Below are 25,876 nucleotides of genomic sequence, written 5' to 3'. Positions count from 1 at the left end.
AAATACAAGAAGAACAGTTAAATTGTAACATTTGTATAATGGGACGGTCCCATGAGGACTTCATGAGTTCCAGTCAAGCACAAAACTGGCCATTGAGGACCAATTTTAGGACAACGTGTCACCTTGGGGTCATATGAAGGTTGATAATAGATATAAAAATATGATGCTAAACATATCTTGACAGAAGAAATCGTATGCAAGGTGGAAATAAATGAATCATAACCCCAACCAAGTCACTGTAGACAAGGAGGTAAGCGGTCTATGAATGCTACCTTTGGTTTTTCTCTCCATTCAGTTTTAAAGCTTTAATGTGGAGACACACGTAAATGCCATTTATTCTTTCAAAGTAAAAGCCTTCCATGTATCGACAAGACATGAAAGAACAAGAAAAAAGCGGCAACCTGAGATGAACGAGCTAACGGGGTTCTGTTCAAGGCACTCATTAATTACAGTCCGGGGGTGTGGGGGGCGCGTCAGAGGTAATGAGCGGTAGGAAACAGGGTTAAGAGTGACACGGTGTCAGTGGCTCCTCTTCTGGCCTAATTAGCCCTCTAATTAATAGATTAATAGATGGATAAGAGCATCAGCTAACTGCCGAGCTAATGTGCAGTCAAGATGAATCACTGCTGAGCACGTTTTGTCACAAGGTGAGCTGCTGAATGTTCCGTCGATGCCGTTTTTGCAATGCAGCAAACCTGCAGCACTTGGACCCCCCCCCCAGGAGAAAAGTCAAGACAGAGAACAAGGAGACGAGGCTGAAATCTATTAGCCTTTGGTGGACGGTCATTAGGTGCCCTCCGATAGGCACAGATAATTAAAGGAAGTGTGTGGGGGGGGGGGTCGAGTCATCCATGCAGCGAGAGCAGACAGCAGTGAAGGGGTTAACCATGCAAATGAGAAGGAGAAAAATGGAGGAAAAAGTAGAAATGAGCCAAAGCAATGGGACGTGTCGTCGGTACGCTCCAGCTGAGCGGTGCTCCAGTGGCGCCATGGTCCAAAAATGGGGAGATTGGGTAATTAAACATGAATGCAGGAACACACGTGGCCACAAACACGACGGTGTTTTCCATGCCATGACAATCAATGCCATCGGGTCCCTTGGGGTCGGCCCCTTTTGACCTTTCATCACATCTTGTTCACAAATCGGGTGCGCCAAGTTGCCTTGGTAACGGTGCGCCATGTAAATGAGCCAAACGCCAAATAAAAGCACCTTAAATGTTTAGCAGTAGTGCGTGAACCCATTCAATCCAAACACATTACCCACAAACCCCAGGATAACCCCCCACCACCCCCACATCCCCCCGCCAATGTGAGCGCCTTGCTGAGTGGGCCAATCAGCCACGGGGTGGGAGGATGCTTACCGGCGGCGTACATATTCATATCTGCTCCAGGACCGCGCCCCCGCAAAGCCGCAGAGCACGCCAGAGTCATGCATCTAGCGAGTGTTATTTACTTAACGAGGGGGGGGGGGGGGGGGGGGGGCTGGGAGGGGGCAGGATGTTCTGATGACTCAGGCATAAAAAAATGTGCTTTTAGCACACATTAACGGAACCTCACGCTGATGACCAACCATGAAGGAAAGCTGATTGGCTCACGTCAGCCGGTTTAATGTCAATAGTAAATTGGAGGCCTCATTAGGCGAGTCGGAGGACGCTGCTGCGGGCTGCGGCGAGGCAGTCATGTAAAAAAGAATGTCTATTAGGACTCATTTAATCAAGGACGAATTAGAATGTAGGTCCAATTATTTGCCAACATTTGCACTGGCCCGCCTGTCAGAAGGCTTCTGTGTGCCAGCGTGTGTGCTGCTTAAAATGCAGGCCAAGAGGCCGCCGCCGTCTGCAGGGGCTGCATGCGCATAATGGCGGGGGGATTAGGCCAGGCGGCGAGGACGAGGTCGCACACAACTCAGAGGTGCACCGGTTTAATGCCTTCAAAAAGCATTTTGAGACACATGACTAAAGTCAACTTTTTAGACTCTACTAATGAAGCTCCGCCTTCCTGGCAGCTAAGACACTCCCCCGACGCGTGGGTCTAAAATCACAGCAGTCCAATCAGTGTTATGATCACAGGACGGGGCAGCAGTGGTGGCCCCCTCCTCCTAACACTGCTCTGACCCAGGGGGGCAATTATGGTGTGATATGGACCCCCCCGGCCTGCCCCGTTCTCCCCAACACCCCATCATGTCCCCTGAGCCCAATCCCACCAACGTCATCGCGGCCGCAGCACCTGAACCCCACCTCAGATTAAAAGCAGCAGGTCTCATTTCAAATCCTTTTTAGGATCGGGGGTGCATTACCACTGCGAGCTGGTATTCTTCTCATACCCACGTCCACCCCACACAGTCCACGGGAGTTATTACCCACTCGGCATCTGTCATGTGTGGAGCGTTGCTAAATGTAAAATAACATTAGCAGCCATTAGCAGCCTTACTGCTCACTTTCATGTTGCCTCCGCGTGTTGGTGGGGGGGGGGGGGTCAAAGTGTCCTGAGTGGTCAACACCTTAGCCATGTCAACACAGTATTTGATCATCTGCAAAAGAAAATCAGCTTTCCCAACAAGATGGACGCCATCGGAGTTCAGTGGGTAAAATGTGCTTTGGACAGGCCCAAGACCCAAGACCCAAGACCCCATGGACGTCTGAACAAGTCTGTCTGTACACTTCATTAAGTATACAGAGTATGTACATGGAGTACTTGTGTGCTTAGTACTTGAGTGTGCAAATTTTGACGGTTGAAACTAGATCGCTGCTCTAGCGTACTTTCCAGAAATGACAATCACAATATTATTGCAAATCTCTGGATTGCCCGACAAAGTAAAAATCTGCCAGCTTCACCCCGCATGTTTCATGAAGGTACAATAACTAAAAATGTATTGCTTGTAGGGTATTACACACTGTGTATTAAACACGGGGGTTGGTGTCGTGCTACTACCCGCCATTCAGTCCTTGTACAACCGAAGCAGGGGCCTGGTTCGCATTGCCAGCAGAAAGCAGAGCCTGTTTCCGGTGAGCGTTGCCTCCACCAAGGCTGCCAAAGGTCAACCATGGTCTTCAGAATTTTCATGGACAGAATTTGTAGGCGCAGAGGGAGTCCGGTTTGCGGGTCTTATGATCCCATCTCTGCTATTTGCAGACGATGTGGTCCTGGTGGCCTGGTGGTTGTGACCATCAGCGTTTACTAGGACAAATCCAAATCCGAGGCCATGGTTCTCAGTCGGAGAAGGGTGGAGTGGAGTCTGGAATCGACCGCTTGCAGAGCAGCAATATGAGACATTTGAGATGCAGTTTTCTAGTTTTTATTTTGCTGCTATCAGCCTGATATTTAATATCGACAATCCGAGTGAATTGGTTCCAGGCCTGATGGTGACAAGTGAATTTTGGCAAAGTAAGACTCCTTCTTTAATAAGGGATATATTCAGAAAACATGTTTACAACCTACAAAGTTTGAACATGATTAGAGCGCTCTAAACATCAATGGCAACCATTTTAGGATTGGATTTCCCATCCATCAAAAGGGTGCTTCTGTACTTATTCCAGAACTGGAATGTCGTTATTGCCATGTTAATGTTATTTTATTCCACTATACATGGAATGTTGTTTTAATAGTAATACTGTATTTTGCTGTATTTATGAACTATAAGATTGTAGGAACTTCTGTTTTTTAACATAAAGCGCTTCTTTTTTCTTCGATTTTTTACCGCGCCCGATTAGGAAGGACAAATATATCACCGCGGTAGTCTGAGGGCCAGCAGGCCGGATTAGTGGCGCTGTCATTTGTGGTCATCTGAGGCCTGCGAACGCCGGGCATCACGTAGCGCCTGAATGGGCCTTGGGTGCTGGTGTTGGCGTGTCGCTCCACAGATAATTAAAACAATGAGCTACGGCACCAACAACACGAGCGAGGGTGCTACAGCAGCGCTGACTGCACCAGCCGACCCCTGTGGCTGTTCCACCACGGGCGGCGCGCCCAAACATAGCAGCCCCCTCGGCCGCGGCATCAGCTGCGGCGCTGACAGCAGCGAGCATGCCAGCTGAGGTGATGACGCCTGACCGCAGGCAGCCGGAGGTTAATGGGAACGTTTAGGTGGTTTGTCTTTTTGTGGTTTGGACGGCAGAGTAACACTTGCGTAGCATCCCTACGGCGCAGCAGAGCCTGCCAGCTTTGGCGCTACTTCAGGGGACGCACGTCAACAAGTATCCCTCCTCATCGTGAAGCCTCCCTATTGGTTCGTGGGACCTGGATGAAACGATGGTATGGGTGGGCTTACGGCGAGCCATGAAGGGTGGGAACAAACCAGAAGTTGATGACAACAGCTGGAGAGCAGCCCGTCACATCTCAATGGACAGAGGCGGCGCCGTAGAGACGGGCTGTGATCTCTATGAACGTAGTACCTCTCCACGGCCAGACAAGGCACCTCCAGCCTTCCTCCCATCCGCTGCCTTGCAACATTCCCATCCCCTATTGTTCTTCCCATTGCATCCTTCCTTTGATCTCCAGACAATCGTCTCTCTTGGTTCTTTCCATTCTCCTCCGACTCCTGCCATCTTCCTTCCTCTCTGAATCCTCCCCCATACCCGGTCCTCCTCCCACAAGCACCTTCTATCTATTCCACATCTATTCCACATCTATTCCACATCATCCGATTATGCTGAGTCTACTAATTTTCCTTCCATCCAACCCTGAACCTCCAAACAGGAGGCGGCTGGGAGGTGTGAGTATGGGGGGCAGACCTTGACAGACAGGAGGTCAGTGTAATTGCTGGTGGCCATATTTAACATTAAGATAATCAGCCCATTAATTACCCTTTGGATCATTAAATCAGCCACTTGCAAAATGAAATTTCGGCCTCTATTACTCACTTGAGAGACCATGGGGGGGGGGGGGGGGGGTGTTCCATTGTTCGGTCTCATCCCCCCGTCCCCCCCCCCCCCCCCCCCCACCTTCTCTCTCAACCTTTCTGCTGGTTGCAAAAAGCCTAGGCTGGGCTCGTGTTTGGTCTCCACCGAATGTGGGGCGCCAGTGAAGACAGCGACATTGATGTTTGGCCGTCATACATGTTGGCTTCAACTTGTCACTTCATAGACCACAACTGAAGACTCCATGAAGCTGTCATAAAACGTCCACGCCTTCCTGTGGGTGCAGACGGCGGATCTTCAATGAAGGACGGGTGAGTGCCGGACTAAGAGAAGGTTAGAGGCCAAGAGCAGGTATAACGGACACCAATGTGTCATTTTCGTGCTCAGCTGTGGAAGGAGCGCGATGTGACGTTCCGGAGAGAAGACAAAAGTCATGATCACCAGACAGGGAAAATAGGGGCGGGAGGGAATACTCGGCACTTAAGGAATGGCCTGATAATACTATTGACGGGCTGGAGAGTGATGCAGCTGCAGTGGAGCGTTGCAGCTAAATTGAGATAATATTGACTTGCTCTAATCTCTACAGGGGGAAACATACATCACATTCATAAATAAATAGGAACATGAGTAACAATAAAAGCATTAGCACTCTGATGGACTAGGGTTAATGGCACATCAATACGCGCAGTCGCTGTGTGTGTGTGTGTGTGCGCGTGCGTGTGCGCACACAGTCAGTCAATCAATGGGATGTGTGATTTATGTTCATTTGCATTTTTACTGCAGCCGTATTTTCTGCACTCTTGTGCTGAATCGTACTTCTGCTTGTCTCAAGCCGTCAACATTTCAAAGTATTCTGGGTATTGTAGTTCCGATGTTTAAAGAAAGTGCATTTTTCAGACATTGTTTTCCTATGTACACCGGGAGGTGGAGGGATAGGGTGTGGCTGATAAGTCCATCTCCAGGTGGTTGGCAGGTGGAAAGACAGGGACCACCCACACACACAGGGACCACCCGAGACAGAGCATACCCATGAACCCCCTCTCCCCAACAACCTTTCCTACCTGCTGGCGTCAGGTGCAGGCTTCAAGTGACCATGCGAGTTTGCCTCCCACACGCCGTTGGCGAGCTCGTTGCCGATGCCAGACATCACCTTGATGAGCTCCATTGGCCACTCATCCAGGTCCAATGAGCGCACCCTCGACAGGTGAGTGCCGAGGTTTCTGTGAATACCAGAGCACTCGATACAGATCAGGGCACCCAGGTTGAGACTGGCCCAGTTGGGGTCTGGAAGAGCACGCATCAAAATGACAGCATCAGAGGCGGCGGCGTCACACCGTTTCAACCGTACATTCTGTGATGCCGTGTACGCCACTCACTCTGAGCGTCACAGTCGGCACAGCTGCCGTTTCCACGGACACTTCTGATAGCCTGCAGCGCCATTGCCTCCGTTTGGCTGGTCAGACGAGACTGGGAGAAGATATGGGCCCAAAATGATCATGAACGCAAACGCTTGCTTATTGCTCGGATGTTCCTAAAAATGCTCCCGTTGAGCGACAAGTTAGGCTCAGCTGGGGCAGGGATCACTTTGGTGTGAGCCATCAAAGCACATGAGAAGATCGGACACCCACCTTGTTCTTGCTGCTCTCACAGGATTGCAGACTGGCCAGGATCTGACCCTCAATGACCTGCACCCACGCGTCTCTCTCCTCGTATGAGGTGGCCTCAAAATGCCACGTCTGACCGGTCAGCGACACGATGATGAATTCAAAGTTCTCCTCTTGTTCTGTCGTGGGTGGAAGAGAGAAGAGAAAAGCAGTTCAACTTGCTTAGTGGCAACTACAACCTTTTTTAGCGTTTATTAGCAGTTGGGGTCCGGAATGACAACTCGGGTACCTGACAGTCTAGACTGACCCGGCCCCAGCCAGAGTTGCCCCCTGTGCTCAGGATGCCACCCAAATTACGGGGCCCCTGTATGCCCCTGAGGGCTCCCGAGCGCCATTACAATCAAAGCCTTCAAGTGGGCGGGGGTGGCTGTGGGCGACACAAGGATCTTTTCATAAAATTCCCCTGAGAGGTTAATGGCTAATCAAGAGATGCTGTGAGATGAAGAATAAATGTCTCCTCTTTCCCTGCAGGTCTCAGGACTTGAGCACATGGCATCTGGTTTGGCTTCCGAGTGTCCAATTCATGGAATATGCAAGTAAGAGTACAGTCCTTCCTCCTCGCCTCCTCGCCTCCTCCTCATCTCCCAACTTGACACCATCACAGTTGAACATATATAACATATATCAATCATTTCAATATGGACTATTTTTAGCAACAAATGCCTGTTTTGGGCAGAAATTAAGCATTTTCAAGCATAAAAACGCCTAAAATCCAAATATAAGGCATTCAGAAGATGCATTCCAAGACATAGTAATCCATAATAGCTATAGAAAATAAAATATAGAATAATAATATTCTACACTGGTCACTTGGTGACACCAGACTTGATTGCCAGAACAACAGGCTTTTATTTGAGGTTTGAATGATCTCATAATAAGCACAATAATCCCTGATGAACCCCTGATGTCACTTCCTGTCTGCCCCCCCCCCCACACACACACACACACACACTCAGCTCCTCCAGCATCGGAATACGTCACACGCGTGAACACACACAAGCACCAGTGTTATTTCTTAAGTGGCTTTATTCTGTTATTATGTCTGCTATATTGGATCATACGAGTGTAAAGGCGACTGTAGGGGTGTTATTTCAAGTCCAAAGGTCTCTATTCATGTCCTGTTGCAAACAGGTTTTCTATGCAATAACTGGGAAAACATTTCCTTGAAAAATAAGGAATCTCAATGACTGCGGTAGGATATAAAAGTACTAAACTAGGGATTGCTGTAAAACTAAGCCTCTCAATCAGTTTACAACACAAATGATCAGACTGGTCTGTTTTGGTGACGAATGGCAGCCATTGGTGTACATTGGTAAAGGTCACTCAGACACCTGAACAAAGATTGACAGCTTCGGCTTTTAGCTCCACCCCTAGCGGTCTCGACTCTTATTCGGTGGACCCTTGTTCTTGCCCCGAGCAGGACCACAGGGGCGGACCGGGCGGGGTCCATCTGAAAGTGACTGTGTGTCATGATGGGAAGCAAATGTGATGCAGTAGAAAGTTTTCTACAAAGCTGTCTTGAAGAGACAAAGAAGAAGATTTCATTCATGACCAAATAAGCACCAAAGTTAAGCTCATGCCAGACGGCAGAGGCGCACAGATTGGTGTGCCGCGGTCATGTCGTCACTCTGCACACTCATCCAACAGTCCCGCAAGACAAGTTCAACTGATTTGAAAAGCTAGTAAATGCTCCCCGATTTAGGTGGCGTCCCACTTCAGTTGGCACGCTGGCCCGAACAAACGTATGCATGAGTGCAGCCAGACGCCGGGCGCTCGTGCTGTATTGGTAATTACTGCCAGCGCTCTTGGCGACCGTGAGCGACATTCATGTGGAGAGGCGGCAGCGAGGCAATTTGTGAACTCTGACACCAGCAACCTTTAGCGGCACCAACAGAACAAACCAAATCTAGAGAGGGAGGGGGCACGCATGCATACTGTGTGTGAGTGTGACAGCGGGCCGCCAGGTGCAATGAGAGGGGAGGCGTGAGGGACACAAACGGGGCCTCAGGAAACACAAATTAAAAGCTTAAATGTCAGCGCGCACAGTATTGCTTTGCGACACAGGTCATTACTCTCCATATCAGCAGCCTTTTACTACTTTAATAACCTGGAAAATAGCGCATGCTGCTGTTCATGATGCTTGCTCACATGGAAACACAAGCCACACCCCATAATGTCGTCCGACATCCAAAGGGACGCCGCCTCGCCCACGGCCTCGGCCTGCGCCGCCTCTTCACAGGTGAGGAAGGGTGTGGCAGCATAATACCGGGTGGGATGGACAGGTCATGTGACTCAGGTGGGGAAAGGAAACTTTTCCACAGCACAAAGTGCACTGAACACACACACACACACACACACACACACACACACACACACACACACACACAGAGTGTATTGCGTAAGCACTGATTTGACGTCAACCTTCCAACTGGGAAGTATGTTGTGGACGCTTGGTTCTCGCTAGACGTAATAAGCTCACAGATGTCCTTGTGAAATACGTATATTGCACTTGCAGTGTAATATAATATAATATAATATAATATAATATTAGAATTGCAGTTGATGGTTTGAAAAACTACTCCACCGCAAAACAATGAACATCAGTTCCGGGCCCATTTTTCACCTCCACAAACACACTTCCTGTCACGCTGCAAATCAATGCTTACTGGGAAATACTTTTTTTCCACCCTGCTGCGGTGGGAAGGGTCAAGGTGGGGTCCACCTGTCCGTCAAGACAACCACCAGAGCAGGTTTTTACCTTCTGAGTTGTGCAGGCTGTTGGCGTAAACGCTGCGCAGACTACCAACGCGATTAAGTTTCCACACTTTACGTTTGGCTGCATCCCCAGATTGGGAGGAAAGAAGAGAGGTAGGAGAGAGAGGACAGCGTGATGAAATGACCAAAATAGGAAACAGGAGCAGGGAGTGAAGGCACATAGCAAAAAAATAATAATAATTTGATTTAAAATAGGGTGCAGCCCAGGTGGGGTGTAGGTCAGGGTATATGAAGATAGAGCTTTATCATTTGCAACATAAACTACATGAACACATCCAGGTATAATTATAAAATATTAAAGCACCCGGACTCTGACTTGCAAAGATCTCTAAATCTTCTGTTTTCAAATATCATTGGACTGTGATTCTATATTTATTAAAGCCTGACTTTAAGACTTTTTATTCCCCTTTGCCTTCTGATGTATTCTTCCCATTCTGACCACTAGGGGCGTACTTTGGATGCTACGAGGCTAAAAACAAACAAACAAGTTGTGCCAAAACAAAGCCTGGACATGTAGGTGACTCAGTTAATGGTTCTTTTAGAGTTGGGACAATACAGACAGATACCGGACAGATAATCTTTTAATCATCTTATATAATAAAATAATGAGCAACTCCGAATGCATCCAGAATCCTGGTTAGTTACGGCTTTCATTTTCAAGCTTTTTCTGCTCTGAACATGCACATTTCAGTATGTTGTGGCATAGCAACGCTATCGCTTAGCAACCAGGAGGAGGTTAACAATAACCCAGTAACCCAAACAAACACCACATATACTATACAACTTTCATATACTATACTCTTTTGGCTGTCAAATTTCGTGTACATTAAAGTGGTCGCCTAAGTTAGTTGATGTTGATATAAGCAGGCACTTTGCATAAGAAGAAGAAGAAGATTGTGGAACGGAGTTATTCGACTTCGATGGGTTGGCAACTTACGTGGGTTCCACTGCAACGGCAAATCAAACGTGCAGTGGGTCTCATCAGGGGGAGCTGGGCTAAAGGGGGCGGTTCCCCCTCATCAATTATGCTGGGCTTCACTCTGACATGACGATACTTCACCCGGCGGTCGGTCCGCCAGCACGCCGTGACAGGCAGCAAGCCGACGGCCGCCGTAGTGTGCTGTGTGCTTAATGGCTAAATTGGGAAGACTGTTACTAATCGCTTATTGAATAATGGAAGTGACACCGCTGATAAAAGATTTCAATACCGCAGATTATTTATAATATTTCACTTAAGCCTCTCTGGCTGACTCACCGGGGGAGGGGGGGGGGGGGGGGGGGTCGATGAAGAGTGTGCCGAGAACAAAGAGAATAAAGTGCATTACTGATGAGAACACCGCAGGAGAAATCGGAGGAAGGTGTGGAAACTCCGAAATTAGAAAAGGATGAAGTTGAAAATAAAGAAAAGACAAACTAGTAAATTTGTCTCTCTGACGATAACGTCACTCGTCAGCTGCTTAATGGAGACGCCAACATTACACATCTGCTGCTGCTGCTGCCGCCACATCTGTTCTGTGTGTGTGTGTGTGTGAGAGACAAGTGAAAGTGTTTTGAGTGAGTGAAGACGTGCGTGTGAATGTACGTTTTATGTCTTACAATACAATCTCATGATTGCCTCTTCAGGGATTTAAAGCCATTGTCACACTGGGAGGATTCTAACCTTCTGCAGTTCCAGAGAGGCCATCTGCTTTGAAGTTGCTGGTGCTTTTCTTCCGCCGGTGCTTCTTGCGGTTGGCATGCGGTGACGGGGGCGGCTCCATCTTGGGACTTGTGGTACTGGAGATGCTGGGACTGGAACACATGGAGTCACCCAGGCCCGCATCTGCAAAGACACGCGGGTTTTGGCTATGGTGCTTTGGTTCAAAATGCTATCATTGTCAGTGGAAGCGGCTTCATAATAAAAGCACGACAATGTCCCAATTTGGATGCACTTTGATGGGAACGGGAAGGCTGGATTGCTCGGCAATGTGTGGAACCGAAGCGCCATCTCTACGTGCCCTCCATCTTGACGCCGGCTGTTGACAGCTGTGACTAGCGGCGGAATAAAATAACATTCAGCTTCCATCAATATCACAGCGCAGCGGTGACACCGACATCATCACTGCGTGTGCGTGTGTGTGTGTGTAGATGAAAAACCCACACAGGCGCTCAGCGGCCGCCGCCACGTCTCCACACGGCAGACAGCCCCAAGGACGGCCATAACTTATTTTACAATCGTTTAGTCTCAGCTCAAGTGGAAAATGTGACAACTTATCTCTGCTGACAAGATGCCGTCCCCGAGCGCGCAATTAACCACCATGGATTAACGGCGCTCCCATCTGCGCGCTGTGCTCCATCTACATCAAACATCCCCCCCCACACCTCCGCCCCCACCAGCATGCAGCCTGGAGACTTCCTCCTTGACTTTCCCTCCAATTGTTTCCTTTCTGCCCATCAACAGTTTGGACACCAGCTGCTCCGCCTGCCTCACCTCGTTGTCCCGCTCGTCATGAGAAAGCAGGCGGCTGAGTTGTTTGCTGTGCTAGCGCCAAAATCTCACCACGATAACACGGAAGATGGGCTTTTGATGGATTACAGCCGTTAACAGAGCAAAAAGCTGAGCTACAAATGCTTCTTTGGGTCATTCCCGCTTCTGCTTCCTGACAGTAATGACATGACTGGAAGAGCTTCGAGTGCTCATGACACCAAAACATGTTGATCTTATTTTGGCCGTGAAAAGTTACATTTCCTTAAACATGTTGGACGTGAGCTCCAATGTTGAAATATTTACCACTTTTTGCAATTTTCATCACTTTTTCCCAGGACTGGAGGATGAGAAGCAGAATTTCCCATCCAGAATATATTGTATATATATACACATATACATATACTATATACATATATACATATACATACATATACATATATGCATATACATAGGCTCCACTTATGAATGGATTTTTCATACTATGCCCACTTGTGGAACACTCCAAGAGACATTCCCAAAGAAGCCTGAAGAATGCCTGAAGAAGCCGCTTCAAATGTTGTGAAAGATGTTGGGACGGTGGAAGAGCGTGCCAAGGTGGCGACTCTTAGAATAACAGTATTGGGTTTAATGCCAGGGCCAAATAAGCAGTCATCGTTGCCCACTGGTATCGTACGTATTCCACATGTGAATAACGCTGGCAGGGTCGCTTACTGACGGCCCAAAAAACATACTTGTGGCAAGTTTTGTGTGTGTTATACGATAGCTCAGTCATCATAACATTCCATATCAGCCAATGTTATGATTGGGATCATATCCCATTCTTGGCTTTGCTGTGACTTCATGGCTGCATTTGTGTGAATCTGCTTCCTGGAAGCTTTTGCGGCCGGGGTAGTGATGGCGTCATAAGCACTTTAAGGAGCAGCTGCTCGAGAACTGCAGCTTAATGTGTTGACGTGTGTGTGTGCGTGCAGCTTTAAACATTATTTGAGGATGGCTGGGCACTACATTTATGACATAGCTGTCAGTCAAACTGACTTCACTGCAACGCCGCCTGTCAGTCTCAGCTTTCTGTGGGTGGGGGTGTTTCAGAGAGTGGAGTGTATGTCTGGGGGGGAGGGGTTGGACACAGCCATTAGCTCGACATCCAGTATTCCAGCTTGGAAGAAAGATGCCGGGTTCTCGCTTGGAGTCCGGCCGTGGGGCCCCTGGGAGGGGTCTCATCAATGTGCTCCGGTTACCTGTGCTGACTCCCGAGTTGGCGATGACTGTGGCTTCGGTCCACTGGTCGGCGCTGGAGACAGAGTACGAGCGCTGATGCATGCCATCGGCGCCACGGCTGTTGAAGGACACCAGGCTGACGCCGCTCGCCATCTGAGATACTGACGAGCTGCTTGTCACAGAACCTGGAATTAACAGGAAATAAAAACGCCACATACTTATTTGACTGTGTTTATTCATGTTGATCATTATTATTAATTATACTCAGAGTCACTTCAGAGGAAATCCCAATTAAATGTTTGAAAGAGATTGAAACAATGCCAGTGGGAGGCTGGGAGATGGTGATTGACTTTAACAAGCATACCATGCGGTTAAATGTATTTAGAGAAAACAGCAGCCCGTCTTCTATGGTGTTCTAGGTGACAAAGCACATAGCTTGTCATTTCTTGGTAAAGGGTAAATGATAACAAAAACATGCTACCCCCAAGTCGGACTTTGGACACACCTGATTTATCAGGTATCACACATTATTTCTTCTTAATTCAGTCATTTTTATTATTATTTTTCTATAAGGTATTATCATATATTATGTGTTGCTCTACTAATTCCAATTACCTTTATCTAGAATTTATTCTGTATTTCCAGTGGTACGAAAAGGTTTGGGCACCCCTGATCATTTTCAAGGTTTTCCTTTATAATTCACTGGTTGTTGGGATCAGCCATTCCAGTTAAATGTATCATATAGCAGACCTACACACTCATATGAGAAGATTCATGAACTTTATAGGATTTTATACATTATTTCAACTAAAGTAGGCAGGTGCATACATTTGGGCACCCTTGTTGTTTTATTGCTTTGCATACCTTTAGCACTAATTATTGGAACACAACATTTGTTTGGTAAGCTCCTTGACCTTTGACCTGCATACAGTGAAGCCAATCATGAGGAAGGGTATTTAAGGTGGCCAATTGCAAGTTGCATCTTGGTCGCCTCAAAACAATTGTCACATGACCTGAAAGCAAAGATTGTTCAACATCGTGGTCTAGGGGAAGGATACAAAAAGCCAGCTCAGAGATTTCAGCCGTCAGGTTCCACTCTGAGGAACATATTGAGGAAATGGAAGACCACAGGAACAGTTCTAGTCAAGGCCCGGAGTGGCAGGTCAAGAAAAATCTCTTTTAGATTTCTAATAGGCTGTGTCGTCCAGCAGTCAAGTAACCGTTCCTTCCCTCCCTGACCCCCACCCCGCTCTCATTCCTCCTGCCACCTCCATCCTCACTCTCTCGCTCATATCTTCCCCCAGATCCCCCCCTCCATTGCAGCCCATTGAGTGGATCTGGTCTCTGATTGCATTAATATATTCACGACATTAATTAGTACAGGAGCACGGCTCACTGAATATTCATGCTATTAGCTCGGCCTCTTGAACGTGTGCGCGCGTGTGTAACAAATCGACATGCGTCCCTCTTGTGTTCTGTCAGGTGATAAGAAGGATTCACAGCCGCCTGATCAACTTCATCAGCAGTGATACATAAAAGCTCATCATCAGCCTCACCTGGAGTCTGTCCCAGTTGCAGGATGCTCATGTCCTTCGTCAAGCCGTTGGTTTTTGGGCTGGGCATGACCGCACAGGTGGAAACGGCTCGGGGCGGCCTTTTACCCGGCACTTTGACTGTGGTCCTGAGCAGATCGATTTCTTTACCGTGGACGTTCTGCATGTAGTCCTGAGAGGAGCCAGGGGAAAGAATATATCCAAACATCACATTTATGAACCCAAACTGGAACACGAACCAACCATTGCTTGCATATTTACTTTTGTCGGATATGAGGAAGAATGGTCGATAAAGGAAGTTATGGAAGTTTGTTGATATCATTCATTTTCCTCCTTTCCTGCATAGATTTATTCTGATTCATTCATATGATATTTCATATTATGTTTGTGCAGTAATTTCATTGTATGTCTCGTCTACAATGACATGAATGCTTTATTACATGAGCTAATCCTTCTGTTGGTGGTCAGCTTCTATAAAAATGTTCAATCCAGATGGTTGCTACACAGTACGTGAACATAGTATACTGAAGCCTTTTTTACTGAAACGAACCCTTTGGGTTTCAAGAACATTATGCAAGTCCACATCGACTCACTGTAGATTCCTGGGGTGATGACACAAAACGAGCACAGCATCATGGGAGGCATTGATATCTCCACATATTGCTCTATTTTTACCATGTAAGGTGAGAAGATATACATGGAAAAATATACTGAACATGAGTTCAACCACGTCTTAACCACTCGCATCCACACTCATAGATTTAAACCTTTAATCGCAGATTTAAACCTTTAATCCTCACAGCGCACACACTTCCTTTCATGCTCAGGCTGACAAAAGGCCAATTCAAAGCCAAGTGCTCCTGATTGCGACTTAACAAGCCACCAGAGAGCCATCGAGCCGGCAGCCCACTGGGTAAACCCTCCACACGTGCACGGACACATTCCTCCGACAGATTGAGCGGGGTAATTGAGTCTCCATTTGCATCGGGGGGCTTTCATCATCGGCCCAGTTGTCCTCTGGCCGCGTGGCGTCCAAGACGTATGCGTATTGACTGTGTATTGACTCAACGCAGCCACAGCAGGTGGGCAACTTGGGGGAAAGTGCCAAAGTGTGCCAATAGTATGGTGTGTGTGTGTGTGTGTGCGCGCGCGCATGGCAAGAAGCGCTGACACGATTGAAAACATGAATCCATACAGCGATAGCTGATCCTCGCCTGATTGATGAGGACGCCGCAGAAGAGGAAGTGATGCGGCATGAAAAATGTATTTGTTTTGAAATACACATTTTCATTTGAGATGCTCACAACATGCAAACGGGGAGTGGTGGGTGGGGTGGGGTGGGGTGGGGTGGGGTGGGCTGTGTTCAGCTCCAGGTGACGATGCAAGGCCCTTCCAAAACCAACCAACCACTCCATCGCCATCCTGCCGAGTGGCTGAAAAGTAGGACAATGTTTGCTTCACACTTTCCTTGCCAATAAGGCGGTGTCATCGCCATCTACTTAATTAGTGACATTAATGTGATTTCTTTGAACATAGTTGGGCAATTAGCGGCGCTGATTGAGTTTCATCCGATTACGCTCCGCAAACACGCTAATTGACGTTAGACTGCTCAGGAAAACCAGTGTTTTGGTGCCGGAGGCGGTTTGCGTGTGCTGATGTGTTAAGTGATGGGTTTTACCACTGATTTACTGCCTCAGCTGCTCTCCAGGCTGATGGACGCGCAGGCTTGGCTCAGGCATTTCAAGAGGAAAGCTCTGAGGGAATTCAACCCACAACCTCTGGCTGCAGTGCCTCCGAACAGCAAACACCTGTACTCGACATTGGCTGTGCCACGAGGAAGGCTATGACAAAGCCATTGTCATAGGGACACTGATAATACCAAATACCAAAAAGTATGCTTGTGATACATTTCAATGGTGATTCATGAAGAGTTTGCAAGCCTGTCAGGTATTTTTCTTCAAATGCTGTATTCAATTCAAGCCAACATACTTTTGAGTATTTAACAGGATAAGGATCGGATGCAAACTTACTGCCAAAAACTCTCTTGTGGAGTTCTCTTCTCTGAAAATGTCTGGCTGTGAATGAGTTAAATAACTTGTTTATTATGTACGAGGATGTTGTTGTGTCAGTTGGCGAGACGAGACGAGACGAGACGAGACGATAAATGACATTGGGTCTCTAAGACCGTGTGTCTGCTACTGGCTCTGCCAAGCCCACAGAGACAAAGCCACTGCCTAAAGGGCTCACTCCATTCATGCCATTCTTCTACGGAACAAACACACCAATGCACAGAGTGAACCCTGCCTGAGAGACAAGGGAAACAGACGCCCAATCACAAGGCAACATACTGGGGCCAGCAAAGTGATCAAGTTCATTTTTATTTATTGAGTGATTGAGTCATTTATTTATTGTCCCAGGCCTGATGCCCACGAGACATTTTCTTTCTCAAGGACACATCCTGTTATGTTTCAATCTCGCAAGATCTTGTGACACCCCCCCCCCCAAAAAAAAAAATATATATATATATAGATATATATATATAAGATATATACAATAGTGCCTCGTTTATCGCGGTTAACTGGTAAAGTTCCAGTTTCCTAATCTATAAATAATATGAAAATATAGTTAAAGCACATAAATCCTATTGACAACCTTCTAATATGTTTAACATTATTAGAGCCCTATAAACATGAAATAACAGCCCTATAGTGACCTTTATAGTCGTATTACCCAATACAGTAGACATAATCACAGGGAAAAAAGACATTTAAGACATAAGTACAATGCATACTCTGTGTGTGTTGCAATAAATGTCTTCTGGACGTGTGAACAGGAAGTGACACTGGGGGTTCAGAGTTGGATTATCGCGGCAGGAAAACCATGTGTTATGACTATGATTCTGTTATCATCGTACTTGTGAGATAATTCAAATCTGCAATAAAATCCTGTTGTTCCAGCTATCAATTCTGGTGCGTGTGTGTTTGTTACTAGTGACCAGTGTAGAATACTACATTTCATCTTTGAATATATACAGTGTATACACTGTATACATACAATTACGGTGTTCCCTCAATACATCGCGGTTCACTTTTTGTGGACTTGCTCATTCTCAAAATTCTTTAATGCAATTATAGATGCCAGGAAGGTAAAAGCGATGGAGCCGGTGTCCGGACCCCCGGACGCGGCGAATCTTCAGCTCATAGAGTACAGCGCAGGAACGCAGGGGGATTATTACATGACGAAAGATGCAACATGCTTTAACAAGGACACAAAAACATCACAGCCTAACATTGAAGAGCACGGTCAGCGAGTCAATACTTTCTTATACAAGATATGCCTTAATTAGTCACTAAATATGTCCAACTACGTACAGTGTTCATTAAAATTCCAATGAAATTTGAACTTTGAGAGTTTAAACAAGAGACAAATGTGAGGACATGTTAACGGCTGTCTGAGAAAAGGGTATGAAGTGTATGGTGAGGAGTTTTACAGCCTTACAACTTAAACAATTACAGTTGGCTACTCCAAGGATTTGACTTATTGCAGGAACCTACCCCCCCCCCTTTTTTTTTAACTAACAATAGGCCATAGTCAACAACAAACCAGCAATCATCAAAACGCGGACTGGGGAGGGATGACTCCATTATGGTTACCGTGCAGAAATGGCCATTTTTTTCTGAATATAGAAGCCAACCATGGATTAGCATAACGAGTGGAATGACAGTAAATGCGTTGGTCATATTTAGAGGGTGTGTAGAAAACGATGACGAGCGAAATTAGCATTAGCAGATGGGGCCAGTAGCACAGAGCGATGGGACAATTAGCAAAAACATTCTCAATAATTTGATCATCAAGCCAAAGTGAGCAAACAGATGATGAGCACTAATTAAAACAAGCCTTCAACACTGTGTGTGCGTGTGTGTGTGTGCGTGTGTGTGTGCGTATCTCACATGAAGACTGGGGTGGTAGGTAAGCAGCCCATTGTCGCACAGCGTCACATACTTTTTCTTCCATTCCTTGTTGAGAGACTTGCCGCTCCTCTTCAACAGCATACCCTGAAGACAACCATATAAGAGTAATCATAATAAGTCAACACCATATGTGTAGAAGCAGAACATACATAAGTATGACACACGTTACAATATGGACCAAACTTCCGTATTGACATTTTGACACGTCAGATTCATGTCCTGTACGGTTTATACAAAGAAAATACTTGATGTTTCTGTCAGAGTCTGATCACATTTAGTTTCCTAATCATGCAATTGCCCGTCTTGCCGTTCATGATGGACACAACCCTAACGAGCTTACAACATTCCGACATTTGGCACTGTCATTTAATTGTCTGACTTCTTCCCTCTTCAGGCTTGTTAACGTTGCCGCTTCTCTGCTCGCCGCTCCTACGCACATCAGCCGCGGCTGACTGAGCACCGAGGCCGAGTGACCGCCGCCCACACTTCATTTGTGTCGGATTCATTAGGTGAGAGAGCACGAAGGTCGTGTAGATGGCGGGGAGAAAGGCATGGCAAGGGGAGGAGTGACGAGAGGGAGGGGGAGGGGGGGTAATGGGAGGAGGAGGCGGCGGCGGCGGCGGCGGTGGCGGATAAAACTGTCCACTGATTAGCAATTAAAGCCGCGCTGCCACGCGTGTCACTTCACTGGACCTCAACAACATTAACACGCCAACACAGGGTATTAATAGAGTCCAGCCGTGATGGGAGGGGGCAGTCAGCAGCACCACCCAAGGGGGAGGAGACGAGGAAGGGGGATGGAGTAGTCAGGGCGGCGGGTCGATGTTCTGAATACTCAGCTATGCTTAAGACAACCAGTGGTGGAGGGAAGGATCAGCGAGCCTGGGGTGAGCGCCAGCCCAGCGCCAGCGCTTTTGCTGTAATTGGCATCCGACAGCGGCGTCATTAATTGCTAGCAAAAACAAAGATAAGATAAGATAAGATATGCCTTTATTCGTCCCTCAGTGGTGGTGATAGCAGCGTCATGGTTAGCATGTCAGCCTCACAGACAGGAGATGAAGGATTCAAATCTGTGTTGGGAGTTTGCATGTTTGGTTTTTTTCGTGGGGTGCTCCGGCTTCTTCCCACTGTGCAAAAACATGCATCAATCAAACATGCGCCGATCCAGGCTATACTTGTCTGGGATAAGCTCCAGCTCACCCGTGACCCTAATGGGGACAAGCGTCACATCTATTAAGCTTTATTGCTTCTTCTTCCGCACCGCTGTTTCCAGATGTTTTTGGTAGTTCCGCTTGTACCAAACCAAGAGAAGGTAGGCCACAAAGTTCTCCGTGAAGCACCCAAGCCTACCTGGCAGTCGGCCATGTTGTTCAGCAAGGACTCACAATAGTGAAGTATTCCATTGGATAAAACCCAGCCTCATGTATTACAACAAGTCGTTACAGAGGTGAGACATTCACTTCAAAGAAATAGTCAGAAGGTGTCACATATTGTGATGACCAGGGTTGGGGGGGGGGGGGGGGGGGTGTTCACGCATAGTGAGCCAGCAGCTAACATTTCTCATGCTGGTCTGTTCAAGTGGGGACATGAGACATCCGTGGATTCATTTGAGCCATCTATCCTGGGCATGACGTGCGATCAGTTTGCATGAGGGAAAGGCTAATTGAACGCCACATCGAGCCCCCTGATGGCTAATATCTTTCATTATGGAGCCCCCCCACCCCCTGGGCTCAGTGACACACCGCCTTTGAGACTGGCTGGCAGTAACGATAGCACACAAGGTCTTTGCGTCGGGAAATAAATATGTCCTCAGATATACTCACTTGGCACTTCCCCGCCCCATGAAGCATTGAGGCCTGGTGCTTAGGAAAAGGTCGCTAGCTAGGGGGAGCCCATGGAGGTTGACAGAGAGATGACGTCATTTGTTAACCGTCCAAAAATGTCCAAAGGCGCTGGCGAGCATGGCATCTGTGCTCGTGTCGGGAAAGCTGGAATGTGACTAAAGATTGAAAAGAAAAAAATGGTCGCTCGCAGACAGGAGTCTGAAGGATGAGGTCATTCGTTAGATGACATCAGTCTCATACCTGAGGGTCATGCAGCAGTCACATGTCAGACACGGACAAGGACATGTTGGATACCTTTGCTGTACTCCAGAAAACTGGGAAGTTGGAAATTGTCCACATCAAAGCAGGAAAGAGAAAAGTTGGTTATCCTTCTATTGACTGCTGGGCGGGAATGGGAACGCTGTATGTTTGGTTGGTCTACAGCATGTTGCAGTGCTGTTATATCATTGTGATACCACTGATATCATTGTGCCGCAAACGTTTTTCATGAAGTTTGAGCCGCTTCTTCTTTGTTGGTGTTTGTGGTTATTTCTTCAGGTCGGTGGACTGGGAATTCAAACTCGGGATAAAAACTTTAAAATGTGAACAATCTTGGGAGAATCGGAACATTAGTCCCGGTTCCGGTCGAGACTCGATGACCAGCCCTAGTTACTAATAGTGTTGGAGACTGTGAGCCCAAGTACCTTGAGATCATCAACTCCCTTGTAATTCCAGGCTGGTCCCTCACTCTTCTCAGAATCATCCTTACTCAATGAGATCTCAATGAAATCTTGCATGGAGTTCTAGAAGTGACTATGGTCTTGTTTCTTCCACTGCGTTGGCATCGCTCCCCTCACCGTGCACCGTATGTAGGTTGCATGCAGGTTGTCTGCTGTGTTGTACAACAAATAATTCCCACGTATGCTTGGGAAGGGAGAGCTGGCAAATTTGAGTTGCCTTGCTCAAGAGTATCCACATGGTTCTGACCATTCATCCCAATTTCTCTCATTTGTTTAAGAGCAGTGTATGCATCTTTAGCCTTGTGGCTCGGTCAAGTTCCAACCCCAAGGAGAAGATTCACCCTGTGATGTCCTCACCAAGCCTCCTGTGCGTGCAGCAATGAAGGAACACTCCAGGTCTGTTAGAAACCAATCAACCATCCCATCCCTCCACCAGTCCGATATTCCTCACACAATGGGTCCGCCCTGGACTGTTTCGGGGTCCGACAGTCGATCCAAGAGGAGATACGGGGTGCTGGATTTGTGAAAAAGAGGTGGACAAGCTCTCAAGGGGATGTTGAGATCTCTGAATGGCCACAGCCTGTTTGTTTGTGGACATCCCCCAAGAGAAGGAAGCTAAATTGGAGGTGTCACCCCGAGACAGCAAAGTGACGGACGGGGGTGACAGCGGGTGGGAGGGAAGCCGGACGCTGCTTTCTTTATCGCCACAACCATTGCAAGTCATCCATCAGGCTCTCAGACAGCGAGTGTGTGGCAACATGGAGATTGCGGTCAGCGTGGCCAGACGGTAACGGTTCCAATCAGACGGCCTGATACGTAAGAGCCTGCACCTCATTGGATCAAACGGCAAGGGAAACTTTCTCCACTACGATGAGAGTTTGAACGGTAAAAATACAGAAACTTTGGGGTTATTGCAAGGTTAGTGCTGGTGAAGGACAATTCCTAGATGAAAATGCACCCATTTACCCGACAAACCCCATCAGCCACGAGCTTACAGCCGCCTCAGTTCGATAGCGGACCCAACTGTCTGATACAGTCAGGAAGTGGACAACGATACAAAGACCCTGAGGTCAGGCAGCCATCATGTGACAAGCCCGCGGCAAAGAAAAACTTGAACGGGCGCCACGGAGATGAGGCATAATGAGCCTGTGCTTCGTGTTTTAATTATTCCTCTGACTAAAATGGGAGCAACGCCCCCTGAAAAATCTAATTTGCAGGGGTGAGTGTGCGTGACAAAAATGTCATCATGGCCAAAATGGCTCCAAGCGGTGACAACCTTTCACAGGGAAATGATATTTATTGTATCCGGCGAAAGGCGGATAGTGTCACCCTCGTTAAAGCCTTGATAGCAGGTCTTTAATATTCACCATCTTAATTAGGGCCACAGTTAATTTCATTAAATTCTTTGGCTGCTAAATGAAGCAGATTATGAGACATATTTTATTGCCAAGCGTGAAATTACAGCCTGCAAGCCGCCAATGGCGGCTGAAACTAATGAATTACAGAGTAAATAACATCCGAATTAACCATGCAATTTAACTCCTGACAAAGCAGTCGGCGCCGAGGGGGGACGAGCAGACTTGTCAAAACCAGCCAGCCCGGCACTTGTCTGCAACCCTGAGAGCCAATTAGAGTGCTAATCGCCTCCTCACAGGAAGTGCACCTCTGTCCCACGTCGGGAAGTGGAGGAGTCGAAGGTCGGGAAAACTATTTAGTCACCAAGAGAGGGTGGAGAGAATCCACCAATCTAAACAGATTGTTTATTCTTAACCTTGAGGGTCTTACTGGTTGGCAACCAGTCAGACCTTTTGGATGATGATAGTTTTGGATGACATTTTCAGGAATAGGCGGAAGTGGGATATGGAAGAACTGATTTTTGGAATGATTGAATGGATCCAGGCCTTTTTGTTTTTTAAAGGATTCATTAACATCGTGGGATAGGACCATTTTCACCATGTTTGACACAAAAAAATGGTCAGGAGCACTTGGGAAAAAAATAGCGGGCAGGTTTCCAACAGGTTTGAAAAAAATGTAGGATTATTATTTTAGTGTGACTCACAACATGGGGGGAACGATGGCGCTTGGCGCGGGTCTGCAGCCTCCGAGTGCTTCTCTAGTTATTATTGTTATTATTATTCATAAAAATTCAGCTCTATGGAGTGGAAGCGTTTCAAGAAATAAAAGAAAAGGAGCAAAAGTCCTTGCTGCTTGTCAGAAATGTGGCCCATGACTTTAAGACGCAGTGTGGCCTGGACAGACATATGCATATGTATACTGTATAGAATCATATGTGCATGGGACCAGTTAGGCCAGGCTGTTCTTGTTGTCCTGACTCCACCATCGCTTGTTTAGTTTTAATGAGTGCGCTGCTCACAAAACTGCAGTCTTTAAGAAAAGGCGGGCTGAACCAGCATCGCCTGGAGTGGCTGAGAGTTGCTCTAATGAGATCAGGGGTGTCAAACCAGTGGCGTGCAAGTGGCCATGCGCATGCACACACAGGTAAGATGAGGAAAGATCAAACCCTGGTAAATACTAATGCCCAACTGATTCCTGCTTTAATCTTTATGACTGACGGCCCCGATGAGGGGGTCAACTTCCCGCCGTGTAGTTTGAGCTCTCAGGCGAACACGCGACAGGACGCCAAGACAAGCGGAGATCATAAGATGAAGAGGACACTTTCATTTCTGTGTGCTGATGACACACATGACCAGCTCGCCATTCCTGTGCGACCTTTGTTTGAAACTCCACAACAGCTCAACTTTGGACAAAAAAAACCATTCAAGCGTACTCCAACTGCTCTCCAACCGAATAATAGCAGCAAAAGTCCTGACTCCACCCACAGACATGCATTTACATCAAGAAGAGGAAGAGGCCGGGCTTTGAAGTTGCTGGCGTGCACACGGAGGCAATTACTGGCGGCTCCGCCGTGGCATCTCGCTGTGGCATCTCGCCGTCGCCGGCGCTCTCTCCTGGTGAGACAGCCCCTAATCAGAGATGCGATTTGTTCATTAAGAGATTACAAACGAGGCTGCTGCACCGACACAAGGGTCACGATTAGCGCTCACTAATTGCCTGATATGCTTGTCGGGAGGGGCCCTGCCGGATCACCCACTGCTGCCGCGGCACGTTTGCCGCAAATTAAGAGCCAATTCAGACGCTCTCCTCGCTGTCGCAGCAGGCTGCTCGCCCCCCCCCCTTTCCTTTCGCTCCTTTATTCCTCCAAAACGCTGCTGCGCCTGCCAAAGTGCGTGGCTACAGATGAGACGGCGACAGCAAAGGAAGCAGCTTGAAGGTACGGCGATGGCGTGAAGTGGGCAATGAAGTAGGTGAACAGAGGGATGGGAGGAGTACGTCTCCTAATGATCCGGTTGGAGGACCCGAGAGAGAGCCTGGCGCTCTAATTGATGTCAAGCGTGTGATTTCACTCTTAATGAAAAAACGAGCAGACAGGAAGTTTTACCTGTTTTATGGGGATGGCTCGCCCGCTGCCGATGCTGTCGGCTCGGGCCTCCAGACCCTTCTTATCCTTGTCCGTCTCGCTGGCTTTCCTCGACTGTGGAAGGGATGCAGGATAATCAGGTTTGACGCAACATTTGGGAATGATGTCATCACGAGAAGTGACGCACGTACGGTGAACAGGTTGGAGCGGCGCTTGGACTGCTTGCGGACGGGCGTGGGCGTGTTGGTGGTCTGCGGGACATCGATGCGCAGCTCCTTCTGGCTGGTGCTCGGAGTGGACGGCACCGAGGACGAGTAGTCACTCAAACCGCCGCCGCCGTTTGTCGTCTGACGTGAAGAAGACACAAAAAGAAATTCAGGAAGTGTTCAAGTCAGGTGCCTTCAGCATAGTGATAGGGACATGTTTGGTTTGGAAAAGTAAAGGGAGTCAAGGGGAACCCCACGTGTTGGTAAGGTAAAGGGAGTCAAGGGGAACCCCACGTGTTGGTAAAGTAAAGGGAGTCAAGGGGAACCCCACGTGTTGGTAAAGTAAAGGGAGTCAAGGGGAACCCCACATGTTGGTAAGGTAAAGGGAGTCAAGGGGAACCCCACGTGTTGGTAAAGTAAAGGGAGTCAAGGGGAACCCCACGTGTTGGTAAGGTAAAGGGAGTCAAGGGGAACCCCACGTGTTGGTAAGGTAAAGGGAGTCAAGGGGAACCCCACGTGTTGGTAAGGTAAAGGGAGTCAAGGGGAACCCCACGTGTTGGTAAGGTAAAGGGAGTCAAGGGGAACCCCACGTGTTGGTAAGGTAAAGGGAGTCAAGGGGAACCCCACGTGTTGGTAAGGTAAAGGGAGTCAAGGGGAACCCCACGTGTTGGTAAGGTAAAGGGAGTCAAGGGGAACCCCACGTGTTGGTAAGGTAAAGGGAGTCAAGGGGAACCCCACGTGTTGGTAAGGTAAAGGGAGTCAAGGGGAACCCCACGTGTTGGTAAGGTAAAGGGAGTCAAGGGGAACCCCACGTGTTGGTAAGGTAAAGGGAGTCAAGGGGAACCCCACGTGTTGGTAAAGTAAAGGGAGTCAAGGGGAACCCCACGTGTTGGTAAAGTAAAGGGAGTCAAGGGGAACCCCACGTGTTGGTAAAGTAAAGGGAGTCAAGGGGAACCCCACGTGTTGGTAAAGTAAAGGGAGTCAAGGGGAACCCCACGTGTTGGTAAAGTAAAGGGAGTCAAGGGGAACCCCACGTGTTGGTAAAGTAAAGGGAGTCAAGGGGAACCCCACATGTTGGTAAGGTAAAGGGAGTCAAGGGGAACCCCACGTGTTGGTAAAGTAAAGGGAGTCAAGGGGAACCCCACGTGTTGGTAAGGTAAAGGG

The 25,876-nt window shown here is 47.8% G+C and overlaps 1 protein-coding gene across 7 annotated transcripts in view; it reads right to left on the bottom strand.

Annotated features, from left to right (window-relative positions):
* Positions 1 to 25,876, bottom strand: part of agap1 (ArfGAP with GTPase domain, ankyrin repeat and PH domain 1) — a 61,936-nt gene that overhangs the window by 5,926 nt on the left and 30,134 nt on the right. For 4 of the 7 annotated variants that reach the window (XM_058051252.2, XM_058051253.2, XM_058051248.2 and 1 more), the window contains 10 exons: positions 24,698 to 24,853; positions 24,528 to 24,620; positions 18,484 to 18,588; positions 14,537 to 14,705; positions 13,001 to 13,165; positions 10,956 to 11,117; positions 9,279 to 9,356; positions 6,485 to 6,639; positions 6,233 to 6,323; positions 5,918 to 6,140 (listed from right to left, as the gene is read on the bottom strand). In XM_058051252.2, coding sequence (XP_057907235.2) covers positions 5,918 to 6,140; positions 6,233 to 6,323; positions 6,485 to 6,639; positions 9,279 to 9,356; positions 10,956 to 11,117; positions 13,001 to 13,165; positions 14,537 to 14,705; positions 18,484 to 18,588; positions 24,528 to 24,620; positions 24,698 to 24,853 — 1,397 coding nt within the window. The remainder of the gene's footprint in view (positions 1 to 5,917; positions 6,141 to 6,232; positions 6,324 to 6,484; positions 6,640 to 9,278; positions 9,357 to 10,955; positions 11,118 to 13,000; positions 13,166 to 14,536; positions 14,706 to 18,483; positions 18,589 to 24,527; positions 24,621 to 24,697; positions 24,854 to 25,876) is intronic. The other 3 variants (XM_058051254.2, XM_058051250.2, XM_058051251.2) reach the window with 1 other exon arrangement.

Source organism: Doryrhamphus excisus, linkage group LG15 (genome assembly GCF_037039965.1).
Source record: "Doryrhamphus excisus strain RoL-2023G ecotype Guam linkage group LG15, RoL_Dexc_Guam_v1.1, whole genome shotgun sequence".
Classification (NCBI taxonomy): domain Eukaryota; kingdom Metazoa; phylum Chordata; class Actinopteri; order Syngnathiformes; family Syngnathidae; genus Doryrhamphus; species Doryrhamphus excisus.
Note: the sequence above shows the minus strand (reverse complement) of the source record. Positions and strands in the feature narration are given on the sequence as shown.